Source organism: Onychomys torridus, chromosome 6 (assembly GCF_903995425.1).
Source record: "Onychomys torridus chromosome 6, mOncTor1.1, whole genome shotgun sequence".
Classification (NCBI taxonomy): domain Eukaryota; kingdom Metazoa; phylum Chordata; class Mammalia; order Rodentia; family Cricetidae; genus Onychomys; species Onychomys torridus.
The window spans coordinates 6,946,968-6,959,967 of record NC_050448.1 but is presented as its reverse complement, the minus strand read 5'-3'; the positions used below and the strand labels follow the sequence as shown (position 1 = coordinate 6,959,967).

General features: G+C 41.5%; 1 protein-coding gene across 1 annotated transcript in view; it reads right to left on the bottom strand.

The window, feature by feature from the left end:
- The window catches only part of Spata16 (spermatogenesis associated 16), a 250,773-nt gene that overhangs the window by 35,083 nt on the left and 202,690 nt on the right, over positions 1–13,000 (bottom strand). The window contains exons 8-9 of the mRNA XM_036189517.1: positions 4,918–5,082; positions 1,462–1,545 (exon numbers count right to left, since the gene is read on the bottom strand). Coding sequence (XP_036045410.1) covers positions 1,462–1,545; positions 4,918–5,082 — 249 coding nt within the window. The remainder of the gene's footprint in view (positions 1–1,461; positions 1,546–4,917; positions 5,083–13,000) is intronic.

Sequence of the window (13,000 nt, the reverse complement as noted above, 5' to 3'; positions counted from 1 at the left end):
CTGCCTGCCACCATACTTCTGCAGTGATGATCATGAACTAGCCCTCTGAAACTGTAAGCCAGCCCCCAATTGAACACTTTCTCTTATAAGTTGCCTTGGTCATGGTGTTTGATTACAGTGTTAGAAAAGTAACTAATACACACGATTTCTTTGAATTCTTAGTTCATGTTTTCCACTATGTTTGGAAAAGTTCATGTGTGTGTGTGTGTGTGCATGTAAAGGTCTGAGGACAACCTTGCATGTCATTCTTCAGGTGCCATTCACCTATTTTTGGGACGGGGTCTTTCACTGGCTTGAAGCTCACAAATTAAGCTAGACTGGCTGGCCTCTGAGTCCCAGGGATCTGTCTCCACCTCCCCTGTCCTGGGATGACACCACCACAAATGGCCTTTTTAAAAAATGTGGGATCTGGGAATTGAACTCATGTCCACATGTTCAAGTACTTTACCAACTCCCCACCTTCCAAATTTTCCCTTTTACCTGAATAATGAACATTAGTTTTTAAATGTTATAGAAATACCACAATCATAAAGATACTTGCCTGACCTCCCAGACCACACTATTCTCATCTGTTTCTACAAGTTATGAAAACAGGTTGTTCACAGCCATCATATAGCCACACTGCTTCTTCCTAGCAAGGTATCTCTGACACTCAAGTATCTATGCATTGAGTTGATGTTGTTTTCCACATGTATCTTCAGAGTTTCAAGTTGATTTCAGAGCACACGCATCTCCTCAGATTCACTGGAGTCCCTCCTGGGTGGGTATTACTTTTTAGATTAAAGCCTTGTTTGTTCCTTTCCTTTTGTTTCCCGACCTCAGGATCCCACAAAGAGATGGAGGATACTGAATGGGAAGTAGAGCAATGTATTGCCCAGGAGAAAGCTGGAGGTATAGCATTACCAGCCCTTCAGACAGTTCTGTAGTGTCACACAGTACCTGAGTACCTGGGGCCAGCCACAACCTGTAAATGTTGCTTTGAGCACCAGTGACTAGCTATTACGTTTCTCCCCTTCCAAAACTACTGGAGTGCAAGATTCTGGAGCTTGAGCTGGGGTGTATTTCCCAAGTGAGTGGCAACAAATAAAGAAACAAAACGAAAAACAAAAGACAAATAAATAGTTGAAGAATCAATGAAAATTCCAAGGAAAAGGGTTTTTAAAATTATCATTACAAATAATGAAGCAACAGATGATTTAAACAGAAAATGAGAAGGAGCATGAACAGGAAGGTTGGTGTGTGTCATGACCACAGTATGTGTGGGGACAAATTAAACAAATTCATCATTGGTTTTGGCCACATTTCTAATTCTTTTGACCTCATTCACTTCACAAAGAAGGCAGACCAAACACAACCCCAGGGCTGCTTTCATTTCTTATTTTACCTTTTCAACAGATTGGATCCAAGGTGGACATTTTCTCCGAGGATAAGATACATTTTTCCTTCAGCTCAGAGTTTTACCTTTTGGATTGTATTCCAGACACGCTCTCTGTCACTCTGTCTTCCTTCGAGGGTGTCCATGGCGTCTGCCATTAGCGACTGCAGCTGTGATACCGAGATAAAAATTATCAGCATGAAATTCACACAGAAATAACTTCTCTAAACACACAGATTAAAACCTAATTAAAAAATCATTCGTACGCTGATGATTTTATTACTCATATTTCCCACCACTTCGACTCTGCTCCAGTCATGACTGAATATTGCTGTACACATAAAATATGGAAACAATGAAAAGATTCTTCCTCCAAATTTGTAGGAAACATACAGGTTTTAATGTAGTAAGTGTTGATGTTTTGTTAAAAACAGATTTGGGCTGTAAAGAATGACGGCAGCAGTTAATTCTCTCAGGAAATGCCATGTAGTACATGAATGTGTTTTAGTATTTTCTCCTGAGGCTAATGGATCATAATTCTAGGCATCATGAAAAAGCTCTCCAGAGGACAATACTAAAACTGCAATGTTTTATTGCCTCTTAAAAGACTCTCGTTCATTTAAACTCTTTTACTATTGTTAAAATTTTGAAATAACTAATTTTCTTCTTCTTCATCTTCTTTTTAAAAGGTCCCTTTGAAACAGCACACTTTACCTACAAAAAAAGCCATTTGCTATATTCCAGTTGAAAATAATACAATGGGCTAGGAGTGGCGGTGCATGCTTGCCATCCTAGGACTTGATAGGCAGAGGTAGGAGGATTGGGACTCAAGACTGGTCTTGGGGAGTAATGAGTGTCAAGCCTGGTCTACATGAGGCTTCATCTCAGAAGAAACAAACAAGCAAAAGTCAGCATAGTCATAACAGTGGGGAGGCTGAGGCAGGAGGATCCCAAGTTCAAAGCTCCGCTGAGCCAGATAGTGAGACCCTATTTCAGAAACTAATAACAAATCCTATCATGGCGAATGTGTAGGCTGTGTTAGAACACATGAGACTGGAGGGTTAACCCTTCAATGATCTCTCTGATGCTGCAGAGTCACTCAAGAGGCGTCTGTTGAACCACCACTGTTTCTATGGTGCCCTACAAGGGCAGGTTGGGATTTACTTTTTAAGGTTAACCCATACTTGGAAACTGGAAAGTAAAGTCTATTGCATAAAGTGATGAAACCTTCCAAGATACAGATGTTAGGGTTGTACCCACACGTCGATTTTCTGCATGTCTGTCTATCATCTATGAATATGTCTGTCCATCTGTTGATTTACATTCAATCATGTATCTGTCTAATTTTCTAAATTTTGGAAGTGTATAAAATATGAAATTATTCCAGGAAATCCCATTTTCAAAAATATAAGGGCTGGGGACTTAGTTCAATGGTAGAATGCTTGCCTAGCAAGCACAAGGCCCTGGGTTCGATCCTCAGCTCAAAATATATATATGCTACTGAAAAATTGTACATTTGGAAGACATTTCAGTGAAGTTGGTTTTGAGCCCTTTGTGCATATTATGAAATATAAGCATTTCTGGGGGAAGGGAATCCCATAGGTATGTGGCTCAGGAGACTTACAAGAAGAGAATTCCTCTGCATTTTTCTTACTTAAATATTGAATGTGCTTTTCAGAAGACAGGATCAACATTTTCTTTCCAAATTAACATTTTTTTGCTTCTTTTATCTTACAGGAGCATTAATCATCTAAAATTGGTTGTAATATGCCCTTTGAAAGCAGCACACTTGCCACACTGCTGAATGCCTCATGAATAGCAGGATGAACACACTGCCTTTTAAGAGGTGTTCTGCATGCCATCACGATGGTCAGCCAGTATTAGCACCAGTTGTGACTTACAGAGTCCTTAAACAACAGGCTTATCTCATGAGCTTCATCTGTAGTAGGCGTTGCATTATTACTGGGCTAGGCAGACTGCTTCATAAGATTACTCTGAATATCAGTATTTATTTAATACACTTTTTAAAAAGTCTGGATAAATATTATAAATACTAGAAGCTCATTTCTTGGTTCCGTCTGTAAAAATCTCAAAGAGGGAGGGTTCCTTTAGTTATCTGAAAATTACCGGTAATCAGTTTGGGCTGTTCTCACCCTTGTGCTGTGAATTCCATTCAAGTCTATAATTAGTTTCAGCTACTCTCAATTAAAGCTTCAAAGGAAAGATCCCTTCCCTATGACACATCAGGCTCTTCAGACCTCTCCTTGAATGGGCAGCACACTGTTCAATAATTACTTTTCAAATGAGTTGGTATGTTTTCTAATATTAATTATGAGTATAATACACATATCTGTTTGAAGATTGTTTCTAAGCTATTCCTTTAAGTAGTTTTTTACTTGTCTGTGCAAGAAAAAAATGTCTAGTTCTCTGAATGTATCTAGTTAAAAAAATCAATGTATATATATCTCAACACTTTTCTCTCAAACTTTTACTGAGTGTATGACTGTGTGTGCTGCTGCTTCTACTACATATGATAATGCTAGAGGTGACCTACACTTTGGGACATTTTGTAGGATGGTCTTCCTATACAGATATGTGTTCTGCCCCCTGCCTGTTCTACGGAAGAGGACTGTGCAGTATCGTTTTGGAGTTCCAGAGAACATTAATTAGAATTTCAGCTGGTGTGGAGAGACAGCTCAGTTGGTAAAGTGTTTCATCTTCCAAGTGTGGGGACTTGAACTTGATCCTTAAAAATCATGTTGAAGAAAAGAAACAGCTTGGCATGGCCATTAGCATTTGTCTCAGAGCTGGGAGAGTGGAGACAGGTGGATCCCAGGGGCTCAATGGCTAGGCCAGCCTAGCCTACTGAGTGAGCTCTGGACTAAGGAGAAATCCTGTCTACAAAACAAATGGTGCCTGAGCGAAGACGAGACAGCTAAGTGTGTCCTCCACATGCACACGCACACCCACACTTTCATCTGAGTTCAAACAAAAAAAGCTTTATATATAAAATGAATAATTAACCCTTTCCTATATTTTTACACATTACAAAGTTCTCCCTACATAGAAAGGGAGAAAGACAGGAAGAGAGAAAGAAAGAAAGGGAGAAGCCGGGTGGTGGCACACACCTTTAATCCCAGGACTGGCCAGGCAGATCTCTGTGAGTTTGAGGCCAGCCTGGGCTACAGAGCGAGATCCAGGACAGGCTCCAAAAGCACACAGAGAGACCCTGTCTTGAAAAACAAAACAAAACAAAACAAAACAAAACAAAACAAAACAAAACAACAACAACAACAAACCCAACAAAACAAAAAACAACAACAACAAAAACAAAACAAAAAATAAAGGAAGAAGTAAGAAAAGGCTAAAGTGATTAGAAGCTCCAGACTGCTTCCATCTTCCAGCGTCTTCATTTGAATGCTGGATGAGGGCTGGCGTCTCCCTTCAGACTACATTTATTACCACCAGCCTTTTCAGCCCCCATCAGTCTTCTTTTGGCTCGGGGACTGTGAAGGCTTAAACAAAGAGAAACAAATACTTACCAATTCCGCCTCCTGTTGACTGATGTCCTGGAGATAAGGGACGGTTGCCAGCTCGGCCATTGCCTGATTGATCACCTGGGCCTGCTCCTTCACTCTCTGCAGCCGGCTGAGGAGGCTGGCATAGTGCAGCTTCTCCATCACACCTGAGCAGGCATGGAAATTCCCCTGTCTCCAGTGAAACAGGAATGTTTCAGAACCAGAACACAGAAACAGACCTCTCTGGGTCGGCAGTCAAGTCAGGGTGGAAGACAATTTTGTCTGCCTGTCTGTCTATCTATCTATCTATCTATCTATCTATCTATCTATCTATCTATCTATCTATCTACCTATCTATCTGTCTATCTATCTATCTATCATCTGTCTACCTATCTAGATATGTGCCCTGGCTAGGGTTGAATTTCAGAACCATATAACTCTGCTGGGATTACATGCATGCTCTACCAGACCTAGTTCTTTTATGTCTTTTGAAAGCAGCAGGATCCAGTACGTTAGATTGTACTTTAGAAATGGTCTCTACATGTTCTAAAGGAGGTGGGTATGCATGAAAGGCAGCTCTTAGCAGGCCTGTTGAGATGGGTTCTCCTGTTGCCCTCCCTTAGAGAAGGAGTCTGCTGTGAAAAACCAGGACTGAAATTTCACCTCGTCTCCCCTAGCTCTCCTCGAAGAGGCCTATGACCTTCTACAGGTGACTTTATTTACCTTATCAAAGCATCATACCAACTCAGAGTTTGCCTCTTATCTTGTTTATGTCAAGCTTTTCTGCAAGCTGAATAAATAGCTCTGCCCTTATCTGCAGTCCCCTCAGATCATTTGTACACTAGTTCCCTTCTTACCCAGCTGGCTCTAGCTCCTAGGGCTGTTTCCATAACTGGCACGGTCCATCTTGTGATGGACCACTCTGCAAGACTAAAGTGCTTTGCCCTCATGAATATACAGGTATCTCTGCTTTCCCAAAGATGGGGCAATTTAGGATAAGGTGGCCCTCTGGTGTATTTATTACTGCCAGGCACAGAAGAGAGGCAGCTGCAGACTCTAATGCCTGAGAGGAGGGACTGGGCTTATGGTAAAACACCAGATTTCTCTTCAGGAAAGACACATGGGGCACATCAAGGCCAAAACATTAAACCCCAAGCATCTGCTGAGTCCTGAGGGCGTTTGGCAACTAGTGCTCAGCAGCACAGCAAGGCTCGTGACCAGTATCCTTCATCATCTTTCACAGGGCACTCCTGGACCAGCGACAGCAGAGTTCTTGGGTGAGTCTGGTAAGAAGGTGGTTAACATTGCCTTCATTTTTCTCAGTGAATCCCTGCATTTGCTGTGGAGTCCTAGAAATTAGGATGATGTAGGCACCCGCCCAAATATCCAGGCATCTCAAGTAGGAGTTTAAGATGACACCACTCCCTTTCTGCTTAGTATCTTGTAGGGACTGTTTCAGTTTGTGAATTTGTATCAAATGATTCCCTCAAAGGAGACACAGATTTCTTTCTAAAAGAAATTCTCCTCTAAAGAGAAGAACATTGTTAGAAATGAGCATTACTGAGAGATCATCTGAACTTCAACTTGAAATTAGAAAGCAACACCCTGAAATGTCGTGCTAGCACTGTGACCCACAGCAAGCCGAGAAGCTGCCCTTCCCCAGAGTCTGGCAAATGAACGGAGGTTCGCAGGCCTGCTTTGCGCTGCCTTTGTTTCTCCCTGACAGCCACCCGTGTTGACCAAGTAAGGTCCTCCATTTTTACTTATTGTTTCTGATTAGTTATTTATATGGAAATCTACGAACTTCTAGATGTGATGATTCCAAATGGTGGGCTTGAGATCCCTCGTCTGAACTGTTCAGACAGCTAGACCACCACTCAGCTGCAGCGTGTCCCTGAACAATGGTATTTTGTCAAGCAGAGGAAAGCAAATCGGAGGAGAAACAGTTTTCTTTCTGAAGAACAATTGCGTCCTTTGTCCTTCTTAAAAGAAACAATGGGGCTAGTTGTAGGGAAGTGCTGCAATGAGCCAACTTCAGAGAGCAGAATCGACTTGCTGGGGAACATAATCTGTTAGTGTGATTTTCCAAAACATCAGGAAATAAAAATAGTTGAAGGCAACAGTGCTTTGTTAGCCTGATTGCTGGATGCATAACAAAACAGGAAGTGCTCCATATGAATGAGATCCTGGGGGAAGAACCCGCTAAGAGTCACCCTCCCTCCCCATAACCAAATGCAATTTTGGCTATCAGGAAGCTATAGATCAATGTTGTGTATATGCAAGACGAGAGCTTTTGAAAGACCGAGTGGAAAAAAGACCAACATCAATATCTCATGTCAGCAGGAGTGTTTTAATGCGGCTGCTTTGAGAAAAATCAAGGATATAGTGGAAAATGAAGGAATTAGCCTAAACATCTAGTGCTAGCACCGAGAGTTAGCCCTCCCCATGAAACCTTAGGAGTGATCAAATGGCCCCTTAGTTCTAGAGAGAGGGTAATAAAGTGGCCAAGACTAAAGCTAAAACCTCCCGGGTGCAACGAAGGTTAGGCAAATAGCAAGTTCAAACGATGGCTTCTGGCAAAGGGTCGCCTGGACTCAGTAGCAATTATTGATAAATGCTGAGTAAATAAACGGCACTGCATAATGCTGTGAGAGGCACAGTCCAATGTCTGGAGGTATTTCCATTTGGCATAACATATAGGAACATTATTTGCAAACAGGGAATGGATAGGAAGCATATACGGTTGTTTACTTCAAATGTGCAAATGGAAAGAATTTTAAATGTTTTGTCTGGAAGAAATAAAAAGTAAAACTAGCCAGATATTAAAACATGGTTAGTTGCATCGCTTTTGGTAAGCCATCCTGTGAAGAAATCTTTATGCATGGCAAGAGATTTTGTGGTTTGAATTCCTAAGCATTAGTCAGGAGTACAGAGAAGGTTCTAGACAAACAGCAGCCGACGAGGTGAGTGAGGGGAGCAGAGCAACATCCAGGCAACTTGAAGACATTAGGACCGAAATCTTTTTTTTGTCTCTTTTTTTAGACAGGGTTTCTCTGTGTTACCCTGGCTGTCCTAGAACTCACTCAGACTAGGCTGGCCTCGATCTCAGAGATCCACTTGCCTCCCAAATGCACCACCACCATCTGTCTGGGACTAAAATCTTGAGAAGGGGGGATTTAAAGAAAAATGCCCTCACAGTAAGGATGCTGAGGTGTGAGGGGTTGACATTCAATAGGATTAGAAGCCACAAGGAACATGCTGGAATATTTTAATTTCTAGCTTGTAAAATATCAGAATGATCCTTGTTTATCCATGTGTTGTGTTCCTGAAAAAGCCATCTATGGAGACAGGTAAATTAAAATTGTGTCAGAGTATAAAGGACACCATGGTCTGAAACACAGGATCCCCTCTCAGCCCAGGGAAGACAACCATCTTTGCTGTCTACTACTTCATGCAAGAGATCAATGCTCATGTTCCCTTGGAACATTTTCACAGTTAATATTCTGATTTAATTTGTTTTTTATATTTTGGTGCTCATTCCAAGATTTACTTTATTTTTAATTCTGTGTATCTGTGCCGTTAACCAATGGAACCAAAATAGTCTAGGAAGTTGTTTATTGGTGGTTTGAACTCTGAAACTGCATGACAGCTTAAAATGCCATTTTGAGAAATGGGGCACACTAACAGACTGTGTGGTAATGAGAGATCTGCCAAACAAAGCATCCCAGGGCCTTTGGTCCTGGTACCTAGTCTTGTGTTGAAGAGGTGGGTGCTATGCTGTGCGCTCAGCCACACAAGGCTAATGGGCATATGCTGAACCAAAGAGCTGTTCAAGAGAGGATTCTGTGAGGCTGGGTGCCCATTCAACCGGGAAGAAATATTTTTTTGGTGGTGTTAAAGAAGATACAGAAGAATATAATCTGAGAGACGGCTAGATTAAAACCATAGATGTTATGCAAGGATTAATAAATTGAGGAATTTTTAAAAACTATTCAATATTTATGTAGTTTAGTTCTTCTACATTTCAGTACAGAAACTTAACAAAATGCAGTCTTGAAGGTATTTCTGTGTGCATTAACAGGTAAAGAGGATCATTGCTAATGACTATCTTGGGTGAATTTTGCTAACATTAACTGTAAAGAAACACCTACTGACCTGGAATTTAAGGGAATATATTCTCCCCATTTCCAAATCCATGATGAACAGTACTGACATGGTAAGAATAGATATTTGTATGTTTGCAATGTACATTTTAGATAATTGGGACTGGGTAACAAAGTTAACATTTGTGGATTTAATAGCATTAAAATTACCTTCAAATGTTAAGAAACAGTTGAATCCAACTATGGAATCAACTTCCAAGTTGTCTTACGTAAAAAAGAATTATAATGTCTTAATAAAAGAATACTAGGCAAATTTACTCTGGTTCCTGTTTCATGTCTAAACTCTAATCCCTAGCTGTGTGAGTCTGTATCACCACCTCCAGCTGTGGATGGCTTCCTCATTGCTAGAATGAAAGTGATTGGTGGGCCCAATGAGGGGAGGGAAATGGTTCCCATGTGCCGAGCATCACCCAGGTCCTCTGTGCCACACTTCCAAAGCAGATGACCCCTGTCTCATAACCAGGGTTTCTCCGTCTCACCTCAAAATTTCCTCATTATGGCTGGTGGAAGAATTTAGGAAAAAGCTTTGAATTTTGTTTTGCTCACCTTATATTTAATGAGATCCTGTTGAAGGTACATTGTCATCCTACTTTTTTATACTTATTTTGTGGAGAACAAAAAATGTACCCTTTACTTCACTGTAGGAAAATTTAAAATTAGACCAACCAGTGGAAAATTCTGCAATGATATTATAACTTAGTTATTACATTATTATAATTTAGTGCATTGCTATGCTAGCTTTTTTCCTAATTAAAGATGATGGATGGATACCTCTTATTTATAAGGTAGGTTAATATTTAATATGTTTAGAGAAAATATCATGAGAATTCTTGGCATTGTCTAAGTATTATTTTAACATTCACATATTTATCATCATTTATATGACAATATCAGTATGATAATGATTAAAAATCATATAACTGGTTCTGGGCACAGTATTATGTTGAAGATTAATATTGTCTTTTGGGTCTCCTTCACTGTAATGAATGCTGAAGCTATAATGTATATTATTTTCATACTGCAAAGCCACTTACATTAAGGAACATTGTCAAAGTGAGTTTAAGAAAATCTCTGGGCATATATGACACAAAGTGTCCTTCCTGGCTGCTGGGATTAGATGCAAAGATGGATCCACAATACATGGCTCTTTCCTCAGTGGACCAGCCAAGTCACATCTGAGTCACTGTTTTAAGAATGACTGGCAAACAAGGTCCTTCAGGACAGATGTTGCCCCAGGCATTGGCCATTCTCTTATAGCGGCAATGTCTTGGTGGTGCTAGATCCTTTACCCTGAAATGCAAATTTAGCTAGTAGCTCATGGTCCGAGACTGTGGTCACTGAGGCTGCAGGCCTGAGACCCACCCTCCCATGGGCAGCAGACCTGCTCCATGGCTGGAGAGGACACCTCAAGTCCTGCCTGTGTGGGGAGCTGAGCAAGTCAGTGACTGAAAGAAAAGAATTTGAGACTATGGGACTCTGGTGTACCCCTCACAGTAGAAGAAAAATTAAAGTAGGCAAGGTGTACAAGAAAAAGAAAAACCAATGAAACAGCCCTTTTGTCAAACAAAACCCAACCAGTGTGAATAATTAGTTTCTATGATCCTGAATGCTTAATGAATACATGTTGGGCAAATGCCTGCTTTTACAGGTGTCACAAACTGGGGTAAGCACACGGACAACACCGTGTATATTGATTCAAATGCATGGCGGTTGATATCTGAATGGGTAAAAACACACTATGAGCTTGAAACACACCATTGAAAACTGCTTGTTAATGTTAGCAGGTGGGAATCCTAGTCACCAACTCATCATTTGCTTCATTAAGTTACCTTTGGAGCCAGCTTTACACAGTCCTGATTCATGAAACTGGCTGGGCAAACATGAGACACAGAGCCAGTGTTTGGACACCAATACATGTTGTCTCAGAAACACTTTAGGCTTACTCATTTTGCTTTCATTAAGATAGTCCTCCTAGTGTTATCTCCAACAGAAGCAAAGACAGGGAAGTTGAAATCATTTGTAACTAGAACAAGACTTCTGATGTCTATTACTCTGAGACTGACTCCACAGCCGAGGGCCCGTTGACTGGTTATCAAAAATCTCTAGTTGTGGTTAGGAGGTCTCATTTTCAGATTCATACCGAGACTCTTATGTCAATTTCCAAGGGGTCAGGTAACAAGCTAAGGCAAGTGCTGCCCCAGAGAATTAGAACACAGACAGATCCCTACCAGTGCACCCAGGATGCCAGGTGCCAGAGTAGCCTTGGACAGAGACTACCCAATGCTCATTGTGATGGTTCTTAGTAGTGAAGACTTTATTGGCTCAATAACCTGACGATGACAGCGATGATGATGATGATGATGATGATGATGATGATGTGTGTGGATTTTTAGTTAGGATGGGAAGTAGTGTGTGTGTGTGTGTGTGTGTGTGTGTGTGTGTGTGTGTGTGTGTGTGTAAGAGATTATGATAAAAGGCGAATTGTGGAATAAGGCCCCAAAATTGTAGCACTGTAATGAGACTGTTGTGGACTGAAAGTTTGTGTCACTTCCCAGTTTATACGTCCAACCTAGAGCTTCCATGTGAACATGTTTGGAGATGAGGCCTGGGTATGAGGTGATCAGGCTAAGCTGAGATTGTGAGGGTGGGGCCCTATCCTGGTGGGTTTTAATTGTCAACTTGGCACAACCAGCATTCACCAGGAGGAAAGGAGTCTCAGCTGAGGAGCTGTCTAGGTCAGACTGGCCTGTGGCTTTATCTGTGAGGAACTGTCTTCTTTTTTGATTGATGTGAGGGTACAGTCCATTGTTGGTAGTGCCACACCAGGTCAGGTAGTCCTGGGGCTGTATTAGAAAGCAGAGGGAGAGAGAGGGGAGAGAGGGAGAGAGAGAGAGAGACAGAGAGAGAGACAGAGAGAGAGAGAGAGAGAGAGAGAGAGAGAGAGAGAGAGAGAGAGAGAGAGAGGAAAGAAAAGAGAGAGAGAGAGAGAGAGAGAGAGAGAGAGAGAGAGAGAGAGAGAGAGGTGAACCAGTAAGGAGCATTTTGGTCGTCTTTGTTTCAGTTCCTGCCTGCACGTTCCTGTGTTGAGTTCCTTCCATGGCATCTCAGGGATAGACTGTTTACTGAAGTATAAGGTGAAATAAGCCCCCTTTCCCCAAGTTGTCTTTGGTCATGGTGTTTATCACAGCAACAGAAAGCAAAGTAGACTAGCTGCTGTGGAGGGAGAGTGACCTCGCAAGGGTTGGTGCCTGAGCTCTTGCTCTGTTTCTCTCGGAGCCCTCTGGGACACAGTGAAAACGCAGCTTTATGAGACTCAAGAGGAAAGCCTTACCTGAGCCACAGTAGGCTTTTGCCTCGACCTTAGACAATTACTATGTGATTGTAGAAATGTCTACTGTTGAACCCACAGGGCCTACAGCGTTTTCTGGCTCAACAGCCTGAGCCAAGTAAGAAAAGTATGGATTCCTTACCAGTAGAAATAGACAGAAGTAACTGAGTGGAACAGGGTTGTGGGAATGGGGTTTGCTGCGGGAAAGTCAGGTAACTGAGTGTACTTTTGTATTTCTTCCTTCCTTTCTTTCTTCCTTCCTTCCTTCCTTCCTTCCTTCCTTCCTTCCTTTCTTTCTTTCTTTCTTTCTTTCTTTCTTTCTTTCTTTCTTTCTTTCTTTTTTTAATGTGGAGCTGAGGATCGAACCCAGGGCCTTGCGCTTGCTAGGCAAGCGCTCTACCACTGAACTAAATCTCCAACCCCTACTTTTGTATTTCTAACTGTATATGTTACAAATCATGCAAATAGATTGGATATTTTATAGCTTTCCTAAAATTCTGGGTGATGTTAGTGAGCAAGCAATTGCTGAGCAGATGTTAAGTAGCTGCTCATGACGACCCCCTTGGTTCTCCTATGAACATCAAATCAACGAAGTGATGCAAAAGCCACAGAAGAA